This window comes from Pristiophorus japonicus, chromosome 4, assembly GCF_044704955.1.
Source record: "Pristiophorus japonicus isolate sPriJap1 chromosome 4, sPriJap1.hap1, whole genome shotgun sequence".
In the NCBI taxonomy this organism is placed as follows: Eukaryota; Metazoa; Chordata; class Chondrichthyes; family Pristiophoridae; genus Pristiophorus; species Pristiophorus japonicus.
This window is the reverse complement of record NC_091980.1, coordinates 219571142-219595696: the sequence shown is the minus strand read 5'-3', so window position 1 is coordinate 219595696 and position 24555 is coordinate 219571142. Positions and strand designations below refer to the sequence as shown.

The 24555-nt window shown below is 41.9% G+C and overlaps 1 protein-coding gene across 2 annotated transcripts in view; it reads left to right on the top strand.

Moving 5' to 3' along the window:
* Positions 1–24555, top strand: part of mia2 (MIA SH3 domain ER export factor 2) — a 57819-nt gene that overhangs the window by 19066 nt on the left and 14198 nt on the right. For both annotated transcript variants that reach the window (XM_070879124.1, XM_070879123.1), the window contains exons 6-13: positions 1569–1679; positions 4704–4775; positions 4860–4964; positions 5887–6009; positions 6096–6162; positions 9381–9436; positions 20554–20644; positions 24391–24529. In XM_070879124.1, coding sequence (XP_070735225.1) covers positions 1569–1679; positions 4704–4775; positions 4860–4964; positions 5887–6009; positions 6096–6162; positions 9381–9436; positions 20554–20644; positions 24391–24529 — 764 coding nt within the window. The remainder of the gene's footprint in view (positions 1–1568; positions 1680–4703; positions 4776–4859; positions 4965–5886; positions 6010–6095; positions 6163–9380; positions 9437–20553; positions 20645–24390; positions 24530–24555) is intronic.

The following is a 24555-nucleotide window of genomic DNA, read 5'->3' as shown; positions in this document are numbered from 1 at the left end:
TGGAATAGGACAAGAGGAGTCTGGCAAGAGTACTCTGGGTGGGCCTGTAAGGGAGGGAGCAGATGTAGAAGCAGAGGGGACGGTTGTGTGAGGGAGAAAGTAGAGGTGGAGTAAAAATACAAACTGGTTGGGAGCAGGGCTCAAGCTCCTTTTAAAGCACATCTGGAGTTTGTGGAAGCCCAGGCATTGCATTGGTGACATCTGCATTGGTGTTCCGTAAATGGATTGCAGATTTGTGCAGGCAATCATCCTGACATTTAGGACTATATGATAATTCACTCATCTGAGAATTTGCAACATTTAAAGCAACATGGTTGTTGAATTCTTTCCTTTGTCTAGGCTGGACAGAAAGTATCATTGCGAACTGAATCCTGGAGATTGTTTTTTGTTGCAATATGTTTTTGCTGCAATGTGCCGGGCACATTTTTTTTGGCAAAATAGGGTTTGGGAAATATGATTGGTCATTATCTACTTTCTTTATTTAATAATTAAAAAAGACTTAACTTATGAAGAAGAAGAAAATTGACATGTTCAAATCAGACTGAATGCAAATATAGATTTGCTGATACTACAGATTTAGGCCAGTTGACCAGTTAAAGGACAATTGATAGAATTTAAAGAATATGGATAAACTAAAGTAAATATACAAATGGAACTTAGTGTGAATGTAAGGTATAAGAAGTATGAAAGGTTTACACAATAAATGAGTGACCATTAGAAAAGGAGAAAGATTTACATGTAATTAACCATCAAACGGTAACCAGTTAATCCAAGGCTAGCCCCTCTAACCCAGGCATGGAGGCACTGAAACATGAAACATGATACGTTGTCTCATATGCAACCTTCCACTTAATGCCTTCCAGCAAACTGTCACCAAAGTCAGAGTTAACTCATCAGTGATACAGTTGCCATCTTCCTTCAGCATCATTGAAGGATTTACACAGGACAGTTTGCGACCTGCCAGCCACCATGATATTCGAAACCAAAAATTCTGAATAGTCTTCATAATTTGGAGTACACCTACTAAATTATTTTGCATATTTAGCATTTTCACACCCTCTTAGTTTTTTTTAAATTGAGGTTTTCCTTTGTATTTTTCATTTCATTACTTAACCAGTTATTATCAACTGATTTCCTTCCCTTAGAATCATATATTTCAGCACATACCATCAATAATCAAAGACAAAGATGCAAAGTGAATAGTCTGTGATCAGTTTGTGATATAAAATATTAGATTAGGAACACAAACATCATGTTTTGTAGATTTTTAATATAGAGGTTTTGAATGATTTTCCTACTGCTTGTATAGATAGAAGAGGCCCAGCTTTATATGCTGGCTATTTTTGTTAAGGAAGAAGGAAGATCGAAATCTGATTGCTGCACTAAGGGGATTAATCTGACTAGGATCTTTTTATATTTCTAGTTCCAAATAAAAAGCCTTTATTCTTGTTTTCAGATGGTGACATAAAGCGGTCTAATAAGGTTTTAAGTGTGTTATTTTGATGGGCTATTCTGTACAGGTGAGGTGGTGTTTAAGACCAGTTTCATAATATACAACTTTTTTTTAGGACACATATGCCAAGTTAGATAAGTCAAATGGCACTCTTCGACAAGCCATTGATCAGTTCACACAGGATTTAGAGGGAGAAAAACAAACAAGATCACAACACTCTAATCTGGTATGTAATAACTGCACAATTCAACTTTTGTTTTAATCTACTATTAATTATAGAAACATAGAAAATAGGTGCAGGAGTAGGCCATTCGGCCCTTCGAGCCTGCACCACCATTCAATAAGATCATGGCTGATCATTCACCTCAGTACCCCTTTCCTACTTTCTCTCCACACCCCTTGATCCCCATAGCCATAAGGGCCATATCCAACTCCCTCTTGAATATATCAATGAACTGGCATCAACAACTCTCTGTGGCAGGGAATTCCACAGGTTAACAACTCTCTGAGTGAAGAAGATTCTCCTCATCTCAGTCCTAAGTGGCCTACCCCTTATCCTAAGACCATGTCCCCTGGTTCTGGACTTCCCCAACATCGGGAACATTCTTCCCGCATCTAACCTGTCCCGTCCCGTCAGAATCTTATACGTTTCTATGAGATCCCTTCTCATCCTTCTAAACTCCAGTGTATAAAGGCCCAGTTGATCCAGTCTCTCCTCATACGTCAGTCTAGCCATCCCTGGAATCAGTCTGGTGAACCTTCGCTGAACTCCCTCAATAGCAAGAACGTCCTTCCTCAGATTAGGAGACCAAAACTGAACACAATATTCCAGGTGAGGAAGGCCCTGTACAATTGCAGTAAGACCTCCCTGCTCCTATACTCAAATCCCCTAGCTATGAAGGCCAACATGCCATTTACCTTTTTCACCGCCTGCTGTACCTGCATGTCAACTTTCAATGACTGATTGTCACCTCCCCTTTTCCTAATCTGACGCCATTCAGATAATATTCTGCCTTCGTGTTATTGCCTCCAAAGTGGATAACCTCACATTTATCCACATTATACTGCATCTGCCATGCATTTGCCCACTCACCTAACCTGTCCAAATCACCCTGCAGCCTCTTAGCATCCTCCTCACAGCTCACACCGCCACCCAGTTTAGTGTCATCTGCAAACTTGGAGATATTACATTCAATTCCTTCATCCAAATCATTAATGTATATTGTAAAGTGCTGGGGTCCCAGCACTGAGCCCTGCGGCACTCCACCATTCACTGCCTCCCACTCCGAAAAGGACCCGTTTATCCCGACTCTGCTTCCTGTCTGCCAACCAATTCTTTATCCACGCCAGTACATTACCCCCAATACAATGTGCTTTGATTTTGCACACCAATCTCTTATGTGGGACCTTGTCAAAGGCCTTTTGAAAGTCCAAATACACCACATCCACTGGTTCTCCCTTGTCCACTCTACTAGTTACACTCTCAAAAAATTCCAGATGATTTCCCCTTCATAAATCCATGCTGACTTGGACCGATCCTGTCACTGCTTTCCAAATGCGCTGCTATTTCATCCTTAGTAATTGATTCCAACATTTTCCCCACTACCGATGTCAGGCTAACTGGTCTATAATTACCCGTTTTCTCTCTCCCTCCTTTTTTAAAAAGTGGTGTTACATTAGCTACCCTCCAGTCCATAGGAACTCCCGAGTTGATAGACTGTTGGAAAATGATCACCAATGCATCCACTATTTCTAGGGCCACTTCTTTAAGTTCTCTGGGATGCAGATAATCAGGCCCCGGGATTTTATTGACCTTCAATCCCATCAATTTCCCCAACACAATTTCCCGCCTAATAAGGATATCCTTCAGTTCCTCCTTCTCTCTAGACCCTCAGTCCCCTAGTACATCCGGAAGGTTATTTATGTCTTCCTTCGTGAAGACAGAACCAAAGTATTTGTTCAATTGGTCTGCCATTTCTTTGTTCCCCATTATAAATTCACCTGAGTCCAACTGCAAGGGACCTATGTTTGTCTTCACTAATCATTTTCTCTTCATATATCTATAGAAGCTTTTGAGGTCAGTTTTTATGTTCCCGGCAAGCTTCCTCTCGTACTCTATTTGCCCCATCCTAATCAAATCCTTTGTCCTCCTCTGCTGAATTCTAAATTTCTCCCAGTCCTCAGGTTTGCTGCTTTTTTTGGCCAATTTATATGCCTCTTCCTTGGATCTAACACTATCCTTAATTTCCCTTGTTAGCCACAGTTGAGCCACTTTCCCTGTTTTATTTTTACTCCAGACAGGGATGTACAATTGTTGAAGTTCATCCATGTGATCTATAAATGTTTGCCATTGCCTATCCACCGTCAACCCTTTAAGTATCATTTGCCAGTCTAGTCTAGCCAATTCACGCCTCATGCCGTCGAAGTTAGCTTTCCTTAAGTTCAGGACCCTAGTTTCTAAATTAACTGTGTCACTTTCCATCTTAATAAAGAATTCTACCATATTATGGTCACTCTTCCACAAGGGGCCCCGGACAACAAGATTGCTAATTAGTCCCTTCTCATTACACATCACCCAGTCTAGGATGGTCAGCTCTTTAGTTGGTTCCTCGGCATATTGGTCAGGAAAACCATCCCTAATACACTCCAGGAAATCCTCCTCCACTGCATTGCTACCAGTTTGGTTAGCCCAATCTATATGTAAATTAAAGTCGCCCATGATAACTGCTGTACCTTTATTGTACACATCCCTTATTTCTTGTTTGATGCTGTCCCCAACCTCACTACTACTGTTTGGTGGTCTGTACACAACTCCCACCAGTGTTTTCTGCCCTTTGGTATTCCGTAGCTCCACCCTACCGATTCCACATCATCCAAACCAATGTCCTTCCTTACTATTGCATTAATTTCCTATTTAACCAGTAACGCCACCCCGCTTCCTTTTCCTCTCTGCCTATCCTTCCTAAATGTTGAATACCCCTGGATGTTGAGTTCCCAGCCTTGGTCACCCTGGAGCCATGTCTCCGTGATGCCAATTATTTTACATCCATTAACTGCTATCTGCGCAGTTAATTCGTCCACCTTATTCTGAATACTCCTCGCATTAAGGCACAGAGCCTTCAGGCTTGTCTTTTTAACACACTTTGCCCCTTTATGTTTAGCTTACAGCTGTACAAAAAGTTGTCAAATATGTAAAGAAAAATAAAGATATAGGTCATTGCAGGTTTAATTGCAGTTTTACTCCTTGCAGATTACAGAAATTCAAGCAAATTTAAGTGCGCTGGAAGATGAAGCACAGAATCTCAAAGTCCAAATAGAGGAGGTAACGGGTGCAACTTGTGATTAAACACACTGCCGTTTTGTTTACAGTGTGACAAAAAAACTCAATGTTTGTTTGTATTTTAAGGCTAAAAATGAATTAAAAGGAATTCAGATTAATGATGCAAGACATCAGAAATCCTTCCAAGCTGCAAAAGAGGAGAATTATCATCTAAAACAAAGCAAAGAACAGGTGTGACTGAAATATTTCTCACCAAACCTTTTATATCAACTCCTACACAGTATAAAATCTATTGACAATTTGATCTTTGTTTTCTGAAAGATGCCTGCTGATATTGTAAGTATGCAGAGTGGCAATGAGCTCTGGCAAGTGATAATGTAATGGCACCGGAGATGAGATTAAGTATAATTAAAATATAGTTCATTTTAACTTGATCAAAATCTTTGTGTTCATATTATTTTTTTTCCGTTTATTGTCTTTTATTTTCAGTCTTTTTCTAGGCCATCTTGTACCATAAACTACAATCCATGCAAAATGGCAGCCAATCCAACCTTTCCCCAGACTGCTGTCTACATTGTGCAGTACCTAGTGGCTAGGAGATGTTGAGGGTGACTTCACTACTGATTTTTTTCTCCCTCTCTCTATGGGATAGTGCCTAGCTTCCAATCTACAATTCCTCTAAATGTCATGACTAAGATTGGGAATTCAATTTGTACAATTATGGTTGTAACCCGTGGCCTACCAGTCCACTGCATACTTTCTTTGAATGACCAAAATCACTAAATTTTATTTTCAGCTTTCTTTAACAACAGTATGCTGCTGTATATTTTTTTCTTCTTAGTCCCATTTTGCCACCCGAGACTCCATCTATCCTGCAAGATGAGTCACTATCATATTTTTTACGCATAGTGCTTCATGCTTCCTCAGCTGACCTCAAAGAGTTTGTTGTGTGAGAAGTTCTGGACTGGTGGACCAAGCTGGTAATCTAATCGTGTGTTGTATTTCATAACTACATGGACATTTCTTCACGAGATAAAATGTTTTGAATGTACTGATAATATGTGGAAGAGTGTCTAAGAATGATACTGTTTTATAAAAAGGCTATAATGCTTTTACAATCCTTCCTCCTAATTTTGACCTTACTGTTCCGTAGCTGTGGCAGGAATCGGAAGTGTGGGGTGAACGATACAATGAGCTTACTGAGCATATTAAATTAGGTGCGAAATCTCAGAAGGATATGCGGAAAGTTCTTGCAAGTAAAGTAAATGAGATGAAGGTAAGACTGTGTACCTATGAAATAAAGTAATAGTGCACGTGTATCAATACTCAGAGATATTCAGTTTTAAATTTCTTTACTTCCAGTCTCTGACGGATTGCCTTTTAAAGATGAAATTGTGGAATCCAGCTGAAGAGGATAATCCTGCAGAAGGTAATACCTGGGACAAAATGGATATTAAAACTGAAAATGGGGGGCAGTCAGGTAGTGAATCGGTGACTTAATATTAAAACAAATATATTTATTTTGTTTCTGAACATTGGGCTGGATTTTCGGGTTTTGGGGTGAAAACGGAAGCGATACATGAAAATTACCGTTTTCGCTGCGCTATCGATTTTAGGCCGAACTTTCAGCCTTTGGGGTCTGCGCCAGGGGCGTGTTGCAAAGGGAGACGTTCCACGATTATTCGCGGTGCAAAACGCGAGTTTTGCCAACTTTAGTGCGGGGTCATTTGCGCTGCGAGAGAAGCCTTGGGAGGGGGAAAAAAATTCAAAAAAACATTCCAAAAACATTATCAAGACCCTTAACTAACTAATCGCTACAAAAAAATTAAAAAATAAAACTTTAACTTTTTTTTGCAGGTTTTCTAACTTACCACTGCTGGCAGGGCTCCACTTGTTCTGGGCGCGGCGTACGGGTCGGGAAACTGCCGAAACTCGGACGGTAACACAATCGTTATACGTCCAACGCAGCCCTCCCCGGCGGTATGTCCTATCGCCGCCGCAAACAAGGAACCGAGGATCTCGACCGGGTTTTCACCGCGGAGGGTCAAAACGCGGCGAAAACCCGGTCGCAAACCCCTCGAAAATCCAGCCTTTACCTCTTCAATCAGACCTTATCTGATTAGCTAAGTCTTCCTCTTCAATCAGACCTCATCTGATTAGCTCCGTCTTATTCAGCATAAGTCTGGGCAGAGGCAGTATGTAAATAATTTATGGCACGAATATCCAACCTTTGAGCAGAGAGCCAGATTGTTGCACCACAGCAAGTAAATGGGCTGTGAGTAATCATAATTGCTTTTGGATCAGCCAGAATCAGGTTTACAGACTACATCCAATAACATATTGTATTACATGGACATTTTGATGGTATTGGTTGTAGGAGTGTTGGCCACAGAACTTCCTACTCTTTAATGTCCACTTGATCCACCAAAATGCAGATAGAACCTCAGTTTAACATGTCATGAAAGGATGGCATTGCTGAGAATAAAAGATTCCTTGAATACTGTCAGACTAGATTATCATCTTCAACCTTTTGACTCTGAGGTATAGCCTCTAGAATTCAAGGTCAATACAATAATGTAGATTCTGTGACAAGTCTGTCCAGGAATGAAGGACATCTCAATATAAGTATGTTTTAAAATGTATTACGCAAAAGTGTGCTTTTTGTTTAGAAAAGTTTACATATTAAATATTCAAAACAGCTGATTTGCCATGCACTGCTAAGCTGTTTCAAGTTATATTTACTACCTAACTACCTGAACTTTTCACCTAGCCAGGTGAGACAGCTAGCTGGCAACTGTCAGGTAGCTAAACTAGTGTTCTTTTGTTTTAAAGTGCCCGTGTTTACATAATTGTATCTTCTAATATGTGAATAAAGCCCAAGGGTTAGAATTTGCACTGTTTCACCGCCCTGCTTCTCGGCGATATTAGCCATCTTGGGCAAGAACCGGGTCGCCGAGAAATTCCTCAGCTGAGTTCCGCCGGCGGTTTCGAAGTACTGCTGGGGAGCGGACCGCCGCCGTACACCGTCCACAGATCGCCTTGGCGCGATTTTTGGCTCAGCGGTGACCCGTAGGTAAGTATTTTTTTTTAAACGCCCTTGAGAATCAGTGGAGCTGGGCAGTAGGTGAGTAGCCTTGCAAGAAAAAGGTAAGTAATTGGTTTTTTACTAATTATTTTTAAATTCTCTTGCAGTAATTTAAGTGAAAAGGGTCCCGAGAATGCTTTTATGATATTTTTTTTATTTTATGTTTTTTGAAAAAATATTTTTTGTGTTTTTTCTCCTCCCAGGCCCAACCCGCAGCCTCAGTGTAAATTTTAATAAATTTATTCATTATCGCCCATTTTTTTCGCTGGGTGGATTTTTTTCTTTTGGGGGGCAATTTTTCCCCGGCGATGGGAATCTTGACGGTCTTTTAGGTGGCAATCGGGCGCTGGCGGATTGTTTGCAAATACTAGCCCCAAGTATTAAAAGTTCTATCAAACTGAACGTTTCCAATTTCAGATTACAGCATTGCATTTTCCAGTATGTTAAAAGTGCTGGTGAACCCAGTACTTGTTGACAGATGCAGTACCTAGTTGGTGTAGCAATCAACAGTGTGTTTTTGACTCATTAGCACATTAAACAAACTACTAGACATATAGTTGTAATTTTAAACAGGAAAATATAATGCTGAGGTTGTGTGTACCGTACTAGGAGATACAATTTATAAATACTGGCACATTTAAAACAGAAGTTGAGCAACCCATCAGAGACTGAGAGTCTCCTTTCCGAACTTCTGCTGGTTAAAGAGCCAAGATCATTAGGATTGGTTAATTGAGCAGATTAAGTCTTCAAGGTGTGGAGAGGTGCAAAGTGTAAATGTATGGAAATCAACGGGACATAAATTAATGGGGATTAGAAAATTAATGTGAGATTTAGATAACTAGGTATTCAATCCAATACAGTTATAATGGAGAAAACCTGAAGGTGAAAAAAAAGGGAAGCGGAGAAATTCTGCAGTGAGTTCTGCAGCTACAAAATGATGGAGCACCAGCAGGATTGCACAGAGTTGCTACCAAGCTGATATACCTTCTTATGGTCGCAGTACATAATATGCTTTTATTCTAGAGAATTTCTTTAAATTGTTAAAGGCTGGCTGTTCTTGGGTTATGAATGATATCTGTAATATTGTTTTGTCTGTTCAGAAGACCCTCCAGTACTAAACCCTAGCCCATCCAGATATACTGAAGGTAGCCCTGTCTCAAAGCATGAATTAATACTTGTACAATAGTTTTATTTCTCCTGGCAGCATTATTGGCTTACAGCATCAATTAATAAGTTTATTTTAATACCAGTGATGCCTCGAATAACTTCCTGAAGCTATCAAATTCCTTCCTGCGTAGGTTCCTATATAGATTATTTCTGTAGGGTGAGGTCACACCTTTTGTATTATTTGAACACTGTCTGAGTTCTCATTAGAAGGACATGGAAAAAGTAATTCTGGTGAAGTAGCTGTTAATAATTTGTCACACATATGCTTTGTATGTGTGTTCTTGTATTGTGACAACAGTGTTGAACTTCATGTCTCTTATTATGTATCCTAAGTTTCAGAGTCTTAGGAAGCCTGCCTCTTTGTCTAAAAAGTATTTTTTTTATACATATATCAGAAATGTCAGAAGAACGGCAGAAGCAAAAAATTGAAAAATTGATTTATGTTGCTAAGGTAAGTTACATGGCACAGTTTACTAGTATAATCTCAATGTTATATTACCTGCTTTCGGAGTTTTCTGGGCAGAATTCTATCCTTTTGAAGCTCCACTTAATGGTACTTGCATTGCCGTACGTGACAAGCCTGTTATGATTGGCAAAATACAAGCTTATTCTAATGCCTTGTTGTTCACTCGGCTGGAGAGAAGGTGATGCAAGGGGAAAACTGAATAACAGGTGGTGCCAACTACGTTGCTGGTTCTTCAGTATACTGCAGCTTATACAAATACGCTGGGGTGCTGCCGCACTGCTGCGTCCATTTTTTTTTTTAGCAACAAAATAAAAAATAATCCCCAGCATGGCAGGGCTGATTCTTTCTTCCCATTTTATTTATCAAGCACTTTTAACATAGAAGAATGCCCCAGGTGCTTCAGAGAGACAATCAAACAAAAAAGGAAAGCCGAGCCAAAGGAGCAAAACTGACAGATGGAGTTCAATGTGAGGTCATGTATTTTGGACCTAAGAAAGACAGATCAAAATCTTTTCTAAATGATCAGAAGCTAGGAACTGTGGAGGGACAGAGAGATTTAGGGGGCATTTACAGAGATCACTAAAAGTTAGTGGAAAAGTATTAAAAAAATTGAAACGGCTAATGGAATGTTGGCCTTTATCTCAAGGGTACTGCGGTTATGCTACAGTTGTATAAAACTCTGGTTTGACTGCATCTGGAGTACAGTGTTCAGTTCTGGGCACCACACCTCAAAGAATATATTGGCCTTGGAGTGGGTGCAGAACAGATTCACCAAAATGATACCGGAGATAAAGGTTTTTTTTTGTTTTGCTTTTTATTTATACATTCACGGGATGTGGCCATTGCTGGCAAAAATAGCATTTATTGCCCATCCCTAATTGCTCTTGAGAAGATGGTGGTGAGCAATGTTCTGGCTAAGCTGTGCGGCCACACAGGGGTCTGGAGTTCCCGCGCAGGCCGCTCACCGGCTTTTACATGAAAGAAAGCGCGCATGCACGAAAATTTGAATGGGTCGTGCAGCCAGTTAAAGGAACTGCGCGCAAAAAAAAAAATAGAGGGAACATTGGTGGTGAGCTGCTTTCTTGAACCGCTGCAGTCCATGTGGTGAAGCATAGTGCTGTTAGGTAGGCAGGATTTTGACCCAGTGACTATGAACAAATGGCAATATAATTCCAGGTCAGGATGGTGTGTGACTTGGAGGTGATGGTATTCCCACGCGCCTGTTGCCCTTCTAGGTGGTAGAGGTTGCGAGTTTGGGAAGTGCTATCGAAGAAGCCTTGTCGAGTTGCTGCAGGACATCTTATAGATAGTACACACTGCAGCCACGTTGCGCCGGTGGTGGAGTGAATAAATGTTTACGGTGTTGGGTGGGGTGTCAATCAAGTAGACTGCTTTGTCCTGGATGGTTTCGAGCTTCTTGAATATTGTTGTAGCTGTACTCATCCAGGCAAGTGGAGAGTATTCCATCACATTCCTGACTTGTGCCTTGTAGATGTTGGAAAGGCGTTGGGGAGCCAGGAGGTGAAACACTTGCTGCAAAATACCCAGCCACTGATTTGCTCTTGTAGCCACAGTATTTATGTGGCTGGTACAGTTAAGTTTCTGGTGAATGGTGACCCCCCCTGGATGTTGATGGTGGAGGATTTGATGATGGTAATGCCATTGAATGTCATGGGGAGGTGGTTAGCCTCTCTCTTGTTGGAGATGGTCATTGTCTTGCACTTGTGTGGTTCAAATGTTACTTGCCACTTATCAACCTAAGCCTGGATATTGTCCAGGTCTTGCTGCGTGCCGTTGTGAACTGCTTCATTATCTGAGGAGTTGCGAATGGCATTGAACACTGTGCTGTCATCAGCGAAAATTCCAACTTCTCCCATAACGGTAGAGGAAATCTCATTGATGAAGCAGCTGAAGATGGTTAGGCCTAGGACACTGCCCTGAGGAACTTTTGCAGTAATATTTTGGGGCTGAGATGATTGGCCTCCAACAACCATAACCATCTTCCGTTGTACTATGTATGACTCCAGCCAGTGGAGAGCTTTCCCCTAATCCCCATTGATTACAATTATACTCGGGCTCTTTGGAGCTACACTCAGTCAAATGCTGCCTTGTTAGTGCTGTTGGGGAAGGTTTAAACTAGCTTGGCAGAGGGCTGGGAACCTGAGACTAAGTAGGGAGAGAAACAAAGCTGGAATTAGAAAGCAAAAAAGTAGAAAGTGAATTTGGAAGACAGGAAACAAGGGCTAGAGAATAGACAACAAGGAAGTTTGGCAGTGCTAAATGGTATATACGTCAATACAAGGAGTATAGGCAATAAGGCAGATAAGCTGAGAGCACAGATAGACACTTGGGAGTTTGATATTACAGCTATTACTGAGACATGGCTGAAAGAAGGGCAAGTTTGGCAGCTCAACATTCCTAGGGGGTTAAAAAAAAAAGAGGGGTGTCGCAATATTGATTAAAGAAACAATTACAGCTGTGAGGAGGGATGATATGTGGAAGGATCATCAAATGAGGCCATATGGGTGGAATTGAAGAACAAAAAAGGGGCAATCACACTGCTGGGAGTGTACTATAGACCCCCAAACAGTCAGAGGGAGATAGAAGAGCAAATATGCAGGCAAATTTCTGAGGTGCTAAAACTATAGGGCAGTAATAGTAGTGGATTTCAACTACCTTAATATTAACTGGGATAAAATTAGTGTGAAAGGTATAGAGGTTGTGGAATTCCTAAAATGCATTTAGGAGAACTTTTTTAGCCAGTATGTAACAAGTCCAACAAGGGAGGGGGCGGTTCAGGCAATAGTTTTAGGGAATGAAGCTGGGCAGGTGGAAGGGGTATCAGTGGGAGAGCATTTTGGTGCTAGTGATCATAATTCAGTTAGATTTAGGGTAGTTATGGAAAAGGACAAAGATAGACCAGGAATAAAAGTTCTCAATTAAGAAAAAGCCAATTTTGATAAGCTGAGAGGTGATTTAGCCGTAGTGGACTGGAAACAGATACTTGAAGGTAATTCAATGTCAGAGCAGCGGGAGGCATTCAAGGAGGAAACATAGAAACATAGAAAATAGGTGCAGGAGTAGGCCATTCGGCCCTTCTAGCCTGCACCGCCATTCAATGAGTTAATGGCTGAACATGCAAATTCAGTACCCCCTTCCTGCTTTCTCGCCATACCCCTTGATCCCCCTAGTAGTAAGGACTTCATCTAACTCCCTTTTGAATATATTTAGTGAATTGGCCTCAACTACTTTCTGTGATAGAGAATTCCACAGGTTCACCACTCTCTGGGTGAAGAAGTTTCTCCTCATCTCGGTCCTAAATGGCTTACCCCTTATCCTTAGACTGTGACCCCTGGTTCTGGACTTCCCCAACATTGGGAACATTCTTCCTGCATCCAACCTGTCTAAACCCGTCAGAATTCTAAACGTTTCTATGAGGTCCCCTCTCATTCTTCTGAACTCCAGTGAATACAAGCCCAGTTGATCCAGGAGATCCGAAGGGTTCAGAGCAAGTATGTTCCCTTAAAAAAAAAGGTGGAACTAACAAATCTAGAGCCGCCTGGATGTCAAGGAACATACAGGGTAGGATAAAGAAAAAAAGGGCTTATGACAGATACCAAGGGCCAAATACTGCGGAAACTCTAGAGGCGTATAGAAAGTGCAAGGATGAAATTAAAAACGAAATTAGGAAAGCAAAGAGAGAAAAAATTTTGACAAGGAAAACCCATAGATGTTTATAATTACTTTAAGAGCAAGAGAATAACTAAAGAAAGATTAAGACCTATTAGAGACCATAAAGGTAATCTGTGTGTGGAGGCGGAAGACGTGGTAATGGTTCATAATGAATACTTTGCGTCTGTTTTCACAAAAGAGAAGGGCGATGCAGACATTGCAATCAGGGAGGAGGATTGTGAAATTTTAGATGAAATAAACATAGTGAGAGAGGAAGTATTAAGGGGTTTAGCAGCTTTGAAAGTGGATAAATCCCCAGGCCTGGATGAAATGTATCCCAGGCTGTTAAGAGAAGCAAAAGAGGAAATAGCAGTGCCTCTGACCATTTTCCAATCCTCTCAGCCTACAGGTGTGGTACTGGAGGACTGCTAATGTGGTACCTTTGTTTAAAAAGGTAGAAAGGGATAGACTGAGTAATTACAGGCCAGTCAGCCTAACCTCGGTGGTGGGAAAATTATTGGAACAAATTCTGAGGGATAGGATAAATCTTCATTTAGAAAGACACGGTTTAATCAGCATGGATTTGTTAAGGGAAGGTCACAGCTGACTAACTTGATTGAATTTTTTGAGCAGGTATCATGGAGGGTCGATGAGGGTAATGCATTTGATGTAGTGTATATGGATTTATCAAGGTTTTTGATAAGGTCCCACATGGCAGACTGGTCACGAAAGTAAAAGCCCATGGGATCCAGGGCAAAACAGGAAGCCAAAAGTAATGGTTGATGGGTGTTTTTGTGACTGGAAGACTGTTTCCAATGGGGTTCTGCAGGGCTCAGTACTAGGTCCCTTGCTTTATGTGGTATATGTCAATGATTTAAACTTGAATGTAGGAGTATGATTAAGAAGTTTGCAGACGATACTAAAATCGGCTGTGTGGTTGATAATGAAGAAGAAAGCTGTAGACTGCAGGAAGATATCAATTAACTGGTCAGGTGGGCAGAACAGTGGCAAATGTAATTCAATCTGGAGATGTGTGAGGTAATGCATTCGGGGAGGGCTAACAAGGCAAGGGAATACACATTAAATGGTAGGACATTGAGAAGTGTAGAGGAACAAAGTGACCTTGGAGTGCAGGTCCATAGATCCCTGAAGGTAGAAACATAGAAACATAGAAAATAGGTGCAGGAGCAGGCCATTCAGCCCTTCTAGCCTGCACCGCCATTCAATGAGTTCATGGCTGAACATGAAACTTCAGTACCCCCTTCCTGCTTTCTCGCCATAACCCTTGATCCCCCGAGTAGTAAGGACTTCATCTAACTCCCTTTTGAATATATTTAGTGAATTGGCCTCAACTACTTTCTGTGGTAGAGAATTCCACAGGTTCACCACTCTCTGGGTGAAGAAGTTTCTCCTCATCTCGGTCCTAAATGGCTTACCCCTTATCCTCAGACTGTGACCCCTGGTTCTGGACTTCCCCAACATTGGGAACATTCTTTCTGCATCTAACCTGTCTAAACCCGTCAGAATTTTAAACGTTTCTATGAGGTCCCCTCTCATTCTTCTGAACTCCAGTGAATACAAGCCCAGTTGATCCAATCTTTCTTGATAGGTCAGTCCCGCCATCCCGGGAATCAGTCTGGTGAACCTTCGCTGCACTCCCTCAATAGCAAGAATGTCCTTCCTCAAGTTAGGAGACCAAAACTGTACACAATACTCCAGGTGTGGCCTCACCAAGGCCCTGTACAACTGTAGCAACACCTCCCTGCCCCTGTATTCAAATCCCCTCGCTATGAAGGCCAACATGCCATTTGCTTTCTTAACCGCCTGCTGTACCTGCATGCCAACCTTCAATGACTGATGTACCATGACACCCAGGTCTCGTTGCACCTTCCCTTTTCCTAATCTGTCACCATTCAGATAATAGTCTGTCTCTCTGTTTTTACCACCAAAGTGGATAACCTCACATTTATCCACATTATACTTCATCTGCCATGCATTTGCCCACTCACCTAACCTATCCAAGTCACTCTGCAGCCTAATAGCATCCTCCTCGCAGCTCACACTGCCACCCAACTTAGTATCATCCGCAAATTTGGAGATACTGCATTTAATCCCCTCGTCTAAATCATTAATGTACAATGTAAACAGCTGGGGCCCCAGCACAGAACCTTGCGGCACTCCACTAGTCACTGCCTGCCATTCTGAAAAGTACCCGTTTACTCCTACTCTTTGCTTCCTGTCTGACAACCAGTTCTCAATCCACGTCAGCACACTACCCCCAATCCCATGTGCTTTAACTTTGCACATTAATCTCTTGTGTGGGACCTTGTCGAAAGCCTTCTGAAAGTCCAAATATACCACATCAACTGGTTCTCCTTTGTCCACTTTACTGGAAACATCCTCAAAAAATTCCAGAAGATTTGTCAAGCATGATTTCCCTTTCACAAATCCATGCTGACTTGGACCTATCATGTCACCATTTTCCAGATGCACTGCTATGACATCCTTAATAATTGATTCCATCATTTTACCCACTACTGAGGTCAGGCAGACCGGTCTATAATTCCCTGTTTTCTCTCTCCCTCCTTTTTTAAAAAGTGGGGTTACATTGGCTACCCTCCACTCCATAGGAACTGATCCAGAGTCAATGGAATGTTGGAAAATGACTGTCAATGCATCCGCTATTTCCAAGGCCACCTCCTTAAGTACTCTGGGATGCAGTCCATCAGGCCCTGGGGATTTATCGGCCTTCAATCCCATCAATTTCCCCAACACAATTTCCCGACTAATAAAGATTTCCCTCAGTTCCTCTTCCTTACTAGACCCTCTGACCCCTTTTATATCCGGAAGGTTGTTTGTATCCTCCTTAGTGAATACCGAACCAAAGTACTTGTTCAATTGGTCCGCCATTTCTTTGTTCCCCGTTATGACTTCCCCTGATTCTGACTGCAGGGGACCTACGTTTGTCTTCACCAACCTTTTTCTCTTTACATACCTATAGAAACTTTTGCAATCCGCCTTAATGTTCCCTGCAAGCTTCTTCTCGTACTCCATTTTCCCTGTCCTAATCAAACCCTTTGTCCTCCTCTGCTGAGTTCTAAATTTCTCCCAGTCCCCAGGTTCGCTGCTATTTCTGGCCAATTTGTATGCCACTTCCTTGGCTTTAATACTATCCCTGATTTCCCTAGATAGCCACGGTTGAGCCACCTTCCCCTTTTTATTTTTACGCCAGACAGGAATGTACAATTGTTGTACTTCATCCATGCGGTCTCTAAATGTCTGCCATTGCCCATCCACAGTCAACCCCCTAAGTATCATTCGCCAATCTATCCTAGCCAATTCACGCCTCATACCTTCAAAGTTACCCTTCTTTAAGTTCTGGACCATGGTCTCTGAAATTACTGTTTCATTCTCCATCCTAATGCAGAATTCCACCATATTATGGTCACTCTTCCCCAAGGGGCCTCGCACAATGAGATTGCTAATTAATCCTCTCTCATTACACAACACCCAGTCTAAGATGGCCTCCCCCCTAGTTGGTTCCTCAACATATTGGTCTAGAAAACCATCCCTTATGCACTCCAGGAAATCCTCCTCCACCGTATTGCTTCCAGTTTGGCTAGCCCAATCTATGTGCATATTAAAGTCACCCATTATAACTGCTACACCTTTATTGCATGCACCCCTAATTTCCTGTTTGATGCCCTCCCCAACATCCCTATTACTGTTTGGAGGTCTGTACACAACTCCTACTAACGTTTTTTGCCCTTTGGTGTTCTGCAGCTCTACCCATATAGATTCCACATCATCCAAGCTAATGTCTTTCCTAACTATTGCATTAATCTCCTCTTTAACCAGCAATGCTACCCCACCTCCTTTTCCTTTTATTCTATCCTTCCTGAATGTTGAATACCCCTGAATGTTGAGTTCCCAGCCCTGATCATCCTGGAGCCACGTCTCCGTAATCCCAATCACATCATATTTGTTAACATCTATTTGCACAATTAATTCATCCACCTTATTGCGGATACTCCTTGCATTAAGACACAAAGCCTTCAGGCTTGTTTTATTAACACCCTTTGTCCTTTTAGAATTTTGCTGTACAGTGGCCCTTTTTGTTCTTTGCCTTGGGTTTCTCTGCCCTCCACTTTTCCTCATCTCCTTTCTGTCTTTTGCTTTTGTCTCCTTTTTGTTTCCCTCTGTCTCCCTGCATTGGTTCCCATCCCCCTGCCATATTAGTTTAAATCCTCCCCAACAGCACTAGCAAACACTCCCCCTAGGACATTGGTTCCAGTCCTGCCCAGGTGCAGACCGTCCGGTTTGTACTGGTCCCACCTCCCCCAGAACCGGTCCCAATGCCCCAGGAATTTGAATCCCTCCCTGCTGCACCACTGCTCAAGCCACGTATTCATCTGCGCTATCCTGCGATTCCTACTCTGACTATCACGTGGCACTGGTAGCAATCCCGAGATTACTACTTTTGAGGTCCTACTTTTTAATTTAGCTCCTAGCTCCTTAAATTCGTTTCGTAGGACCTCATCCCTTTTTTTACCTATGTCGTTGGTACCAATGTGCACCACGACAACTGGCTGTTCTCCCTCCCATTTCAGAATGTCCTGCAGTAGGCCAGGTAGATAGGGTGGTTAAGAAGGCATACGGAATACTTGCCTTTATTAGCTGATGCATATGTTAGAAGAGCAGGTAGGTTGTATAAACTGTATAAAATACTAATTATGCCACAGCTAGAGTACTGTGTGCAGTTCTGGTGACATTACAGGAAAGATGTGATTGCACTAAAGAAGGTATAGAAGAGATTTACGAGGATGTTGCCTGGACTGGAGAATATTAACTATGGGGAAAGATTGGTTAGGCTGTGTTTGATTTCTTTGGAACAGAGGAGGCTGAAGGGAGACCTTATTGAGGTGTATAAAATTATGAGGGGCTTAGATAGAGTTAATGGGATCTATCTATTTCCTTTAGCAGAGGGGTCAACAACCAGAGGGCATAGATTTAAAGTAATTGGTAGAAGATTTGAGGGGATTTTTTTTCATCCAGAGGGTGGTGGAGGTCTGGAACTCACTGCCTGAAAAGGTGGTTGAGGCAGAAACCCTCACCACGTTTAAAAAGTACCTGGACGTGCACTTGAAGTGCCGTAACCTACAGGGCTACGGACCAAGAGCTGGAAAGTGGGATTAGGCTGGATAGCTCTTGTTGGCCGGCGCGGACACGATGGGCCGAAATAGCCTCCGTCCATGCTGTAAATTTCTATGATTCTATGATGTCAAGGGCCTCACCTCTGGAATTTAGCTCCTTTGTCCATGTTTGGACCAAGGTTGAAATGAGGTATGGAACCGAGTGGTCCTGGTGGAACCCAAATTGAGCATTGGTGAACAGTTATTAGTAAGTGCGACTTGATAGTACTGTTGACGACACCTTACATCACTTTGCTGATGTTTGAGAGTAGGCTGATAGGGCGGTAATTGGCTGGATTAGATTTGTCCTGCTTTTTCTGGACAGGACTTACCTGGGCAATTCTCTGTTGTCGGGTATGCGCCAGTGTTGTAGCTGTACTGGAACAGCTTGGCTAGAGGGACGGCTAGTTCTGGAGAACAAGTCTTCAGCACTGCAACTGCGATGTTATTGGGGCCCATAGCCTTTGCTGTGTCCAGTGTTCTCAGCCATTTCTTGATATCACATGGAGTGAATCGAATTGGCTGAAGACTGGCCTCTGTGATGGTGGGGACCTCAGTAGGAGGTTGAGATGAATTATCCATTCAGCATTTCTGATTCAAGATCTTTGCAAATGCTTCAGCCTTGTCTTTTGCACTCACATACATGACTCCACTGCCTACATATGAGGAGAGACTGGATCGACTGGGCCTGTATTCACTGGAGTTTTGAAGAATGAGCGGGGATCTCATAGAAACATATAAAATTCTGACGGGACTGGACAGGTTAGATGCAGGAAGAATGTTCCCGATGTTGGGGAAGTCCAGAACCAGGGGTCACAGTATAAGGACGAGGGTTAAGCCATTTAGAACCGAGCTGAGGAGAAACTTCTTCACTCAGAGTTGTTAACGTGTGGAATTCTCTCCAACAGAAAGTTGTTGAGGCCAGTTCGTTAGATATATTCAAGAGGGAGTTAAGATATGGTCCTTACGGCTAAAGGAATCAAGGGTATGGAGAGAAAGCAGGAAAGGGGTACTGAGGTGAATGATCAGCCATGATCTTATTGAATGGTGATGCAGGCTCGAAGGGCCGAATGGCCTACTCCTGCACCTATTTTCTATGTTTCTATGATGATGTTGTTTATCGAGCCTCCTCCTCCCGTTAGTTGCTTAATTGTCCACCACCATTCACAGCTGGATGTGGTAGGGCTGCAGAGCTTTGATCTGATCTGTTGGTTGTGGGATAGCATAGCTCTGTCTATAACATCTCCTTCTGCTGTTTAGCATGCATGTAGTCTGATGTTGTAGCATCACCAGATTTGCACCTCAGTTTCTGGTACACCTGGTGCTGCTCTGGCATACTCTTCTATACTCCTCATTTGAACCAGGGTTGGCCACCTGGCTTGATGGTAATGGTAGAGTGAGGGAAATACTGGGCCATGAGGTTACATATTGTGGTGGAATACGATTCTGCTGCTGCTGATGGTCCACAGCACTTCATTTGAGCTGCCAGATCTGTTCTGAAACTATTCCATTTAATAACAGGTTGCATAGACTAGGCTTGTATTCCCTTGAGTGTAGAAGATTAAGGGATGATCTAATTGCGGTGTTTAAGATGATTAAAGGATTTGATAGGGTAGATAGAAACTATTTCCTCTGGTGTTGGGTGGGGGTGGGCTGGAAGAGTGGTGCAGAACACCACATGGCTAGGAAAGATGATTAAGCGAGCTAGGCCATTCAGGGGTGATATCTGGAAGCACATCTTCACACAAAAGGTAATGGAAATCTGGACCTCTCCCTATCCCCACCCAACCCCTCAAAAAAGTTGTTGAGGCTAGATCAATTTAAAATGTCAAAACTGAGATTGATAAGATTTTTGTTGGTAAGGGTATTATAGGATATGGAACCAAGGTGTGTAAATGGAGTTGGGATACAGATCAGCCATGATCAATACATGAGGGGCTGAATGGCTTACTCCTGTTTCCAACTTATGTTCTATTTTATGATGGCATTACATGCATTGCCGCACTACCAAGTGGTGGCAGTTTAATTCCTAGAAAGATACAGCACAAAAGGAAACTATTCAGCCCATTGTGCCTATGAGAATGATAATTCTCTCCATTTTAATGAGTAATAATATCTATTAACATGAAATTAGTAACTTCTCTTAAAAATCCTTTTAAAAATCCATTGTAATACAAAAAGCTGATGTGATGTTTTTGAATCTCGTTTTTAAATTCTTTAAAATCTTTTTTTTATTAGTTAAATGCTGGCTTGAAGTCAGTAGAAGAAGAAAGAAATCAGATTCACAGCAAGTTGTCCGATGAAATCAAAGCAAAGCAAGAGCTGATAGGTAATTGCAAAGAAGTTGCAGCATTCCTGTATTCAGTGGAGCATATTGCTATGCCATGAATCAGTTATTGTAAAGAAGCGAGGCATCTTCTTGGAACTGTTGCATTAGTACATAATCACAATTCCTAAATTTAGTGCATTCATTTTTGCTCTCCTCAGTGGTTCCGTATGTGGATTCTCTTGATTTAGGATGTACAACTAACTGATCTTTCTGTTTAATTATCTTTCCTAGCCATGTAGTGCCATTCAGTGCTGTCACTGTGATCTTCCTAGTTGTAAATGATCAGGAAGATCAGTGGATGAGAAAGGTCATTAGCTCATCCATCTCAACAACAGTCCCTGGACCAGAAAATCTAACTCTCTTAAACTGCTTTGCTTTCGTCTTCACTCTCTAATCGACAGTCCATTTCTCCTTGTATGAAGAATTTTCTGAAGCTATTTTTTACTTCCCTTCCACCAGTTTGTGTTTATCCTCTACTGCCAAGGTTTACTTTTCAGTAATGTTCCAGGTTTATCTTTTCTCTCTTTTTGGTATCTCATATATAGTACTGAAATTCAATTATTCCCCACATCAGATCCCATTGACTGATGAATAAACCTACCTCGATAGCCTGACCAGAAATGCAGATGTAAGAGTGAGATGTTGGACAATTGTAGAAAAGGAATTAGTTCTGAAAAAAATTGCAAAACTCAACAAGGATAAGTTACTGGGCCCTGATGGAGGCATCCAAGGCTGGAGAGTAGCTAATGTAACAAGGAGAGAAGGCTAAACCAGGTAACTATAGAGCAGCTAATCTAAAATCAGTCAGTGGCCAACAAACTTTTAGAATCCATAATTCAAATCAAATTAGTGAACATTTAGAAATGCTTGGGATACTCGAGGCAAGCAGCATGGATTTGTTTTTTTTTAAAGCAAAGTAGTGCGGATGCTGGAAATCTGAAATAAAAACAGAAAATGCTAGAAAACACTTGGGTAGCAACTATGGAGAAAGGACCATTCCACAGATCTGTTGATTTATTTCCCCAGAATTTTCTGGTTTTCTTAAAGCAAGTCATGTTTGACAAATTTTAAGTACTTCTTTGAAGAATCAATTGATTGGGTAGATAAAGGGACTGCAATAAATGTAGTGTATAGGAATTTTTGGAAGGCATTCAACAATGTATGAGAGTAACAATATGGATAGAAAGTTGTTTGGCCGAAGGGTTAAGGTTAATGGGTGTTGCTCAGATTAGAGAAAGGTTTGAAATAGTCATTTCAGCTCTTTATACAAATTTGACAGCACAAACCTACAGGGTTCACATACTATAAAAGACTTCAGGATGCCATTGACAGGTGGTAGATGCGATTTACTTTAGAGAAGTGTGAGTTAGTGCACTTTGGGAGGAAAAACATGGAATGGGAGTGGAAAGACACTGAAATGTGTGATGAACAGAGATATTTAGGGGTAAAATACATAATGCTTTGAAAGTGAGTGCAAGTAGCTATGAAGGCCAAGAGCATTCTGAGTTTTAGAAATGGAGGCATAGATGTACAGGAGCAAAGAAGTAATGATACATTTTCACAAGACAACAGATACACTGCAGTAAGACCATTGTGTGCAGTTTGGGGTGCCTTATTATAGGAGGAACATTAAAGCAAGAGAAAGTGTATAGTGAAGATTTACCAGCATGAGGCCCAGGAAGTGGTTAAATATTTGAAGCATGGAGAGAAAGTAGGATAGTGGGATTATTTTTGAATTGTTCTAGCAAAGAGCCAGTGAATAGCCTCCTTCAGTGCTGTAAAGTTCTATGGTTCTCTGGTTCTTCTGCTAAAGTAAGCATTTATTTATTTTGTACTTGTTGCCCCATTTATTGTATGTGAACAGCCAGTCTCATTTGAATATCATGCAGCATTGATATACTGGCCCCTTCCTGTCACTCCTTCTGAGACAGTCTCCTTAATACAAATTTCTGGTTTCAATGGGCCCAAGTTTTGACAGGAGTTGCTCCTATTTTTTTGGAGCAACTAGTTTTTTTTGGAGTATCTTAAAAATCGCAATTCTCCACATTTAGTTTGCTCCAGTTTCAGTGAGTTAGTTCAGTTTCTTTTTAGTTATGTTTTTTTTTCAAAAGGGGGCGTTACCAGCCACTTACGCCTGGTTTGTCCATTTAAGCAAGTTTAGACAGCCAATATTTACTCCAAACTAACTTAGGCCAGCGTATGTGTCCACTTTTGTACGCTTAGAAAAACCTTGCGGACACTTTAGAAATCAGGCGCAGGTAGCCAGAGATGGGGGGGGGGAAGGGAAGTTAGAGGATTTTCCAAAGCACTAAACACCTTTGCAACAACATTAAAGAAGCATAAGTACATTTAAAGCACTAAGCACTAAACAAAGCAATACATTTAAAGCACCAAGCACTAAACAAAGCACAAAAATAAGCATTCAGTAACAAATAAAAAATACAAGGAAAGCACCAAGACTTACAAAGCACTAAACAAAGCACAAAAAGTAATAAGCAATTAATTAACAAATAAAAAATAGAAGGAACCCTGCACCTAAAGCACCAAGACCAAAGTAATAAGCAACCAATCAATAACAAATAGAAAATAGAAGTCCTACCTTTATGTGACGGGAAGGTGTTTCTGTCAGCCTCTCTCTGTGTTTCTGTCCATGTCTCTCTCTCTCTGTTTCTGTCAGTCTCTGTGTTTGTCAGTGTCTCTCTCTCTGTTTCTGTCAGTGTCTCTCTGTGCTTCTGACAGTGAGGGGTGGGGAGGTCGGAGAGGGGGAAGGTGGTGATGGGGGTGGAAGAGAGGCGGCGGGGGGAGAGGTGATTTCTTGAGATAGAGACACACACACGTACGAAATGTATTCGATTTGGTCAACAATATAACACCACGAACCGATATTGGATTGGTGCCAGCAGCTGTTGGTTGTTTGCCTTGGTTCGTTCAAAGTTTGCTTTTCTGGCTTCAGCCAGCTTGGTAAATCAGCTCGAGCCAGGTCCCTATCTGCCTCGCCCCCTCTTGGCCTGTTCCTTCGCTTTCACATGCTGCATGAAGCCATCCCTGCCCTCTGAATGCTTCATGTGCCCCACACGCACATTAACCCTGTTGCCGAGCATTTCCTTCCTTTGACTTGCTGGTTGACAATAATGCCTTCGGCAAGTTATGCTGTAAAGATCCCAATCTTGTCATAAAATATTCAAGATACTTTAAATCAAAGTGTGTGCCCACACAATGCTGCTAGGGCCATTGGGGGCCTGCTCACATGAATGCGGCATTGGGGGAGCCCATTTGGCCAGGGCTAGGGGCGGCGTGCTTCGGGCCCCTCCCACACAGCCTGCAGCGCGCGCACACAATCTGGGGGCGAGGAGCTACTGCACATGCGCGCACACTCTAGCGCTGGGACCTGGCTCCGCCCCCCATGCGTTCTGCTGCGCTGCGCCAAGGGCCTGGATCGATCGGGCTGCGTGGAAATACGAAGGTAAATAATAGGCGTGTTTCTGTTCTAAAATGTCGACGGACCTCACGGAGGTGCGCAATTCTAAGGGTTGGTGGAAACTTGAGCCCAATATACTTACACTGGCGCATTGTGTGTTATTTTACACCATGTGTCTTTGTGTTGATGCCTTGATTTACTCCACGATATTTATATAATATTCACAACTGTGCTAAAAATTATATTTCATGCCCATCTTGTATTATGAAGGCTCTAAAATAAAATACAACTTGCAATGTATTCATTAACTTTTTTTTCCATTTGGCAGAGCGAATTGAAAAACTTCAATTAGAACAAACTTCAGTACATTATGAGATGACTCAATTTGAGACTGAATACAAGACCATTCAGCAGAAGTTAAAGATCATGACAGAATTGTACCACGAGAAAGAAATGGAGCTTCAAAGGTACGAAGCTTGGGTTGAGGTAGCAT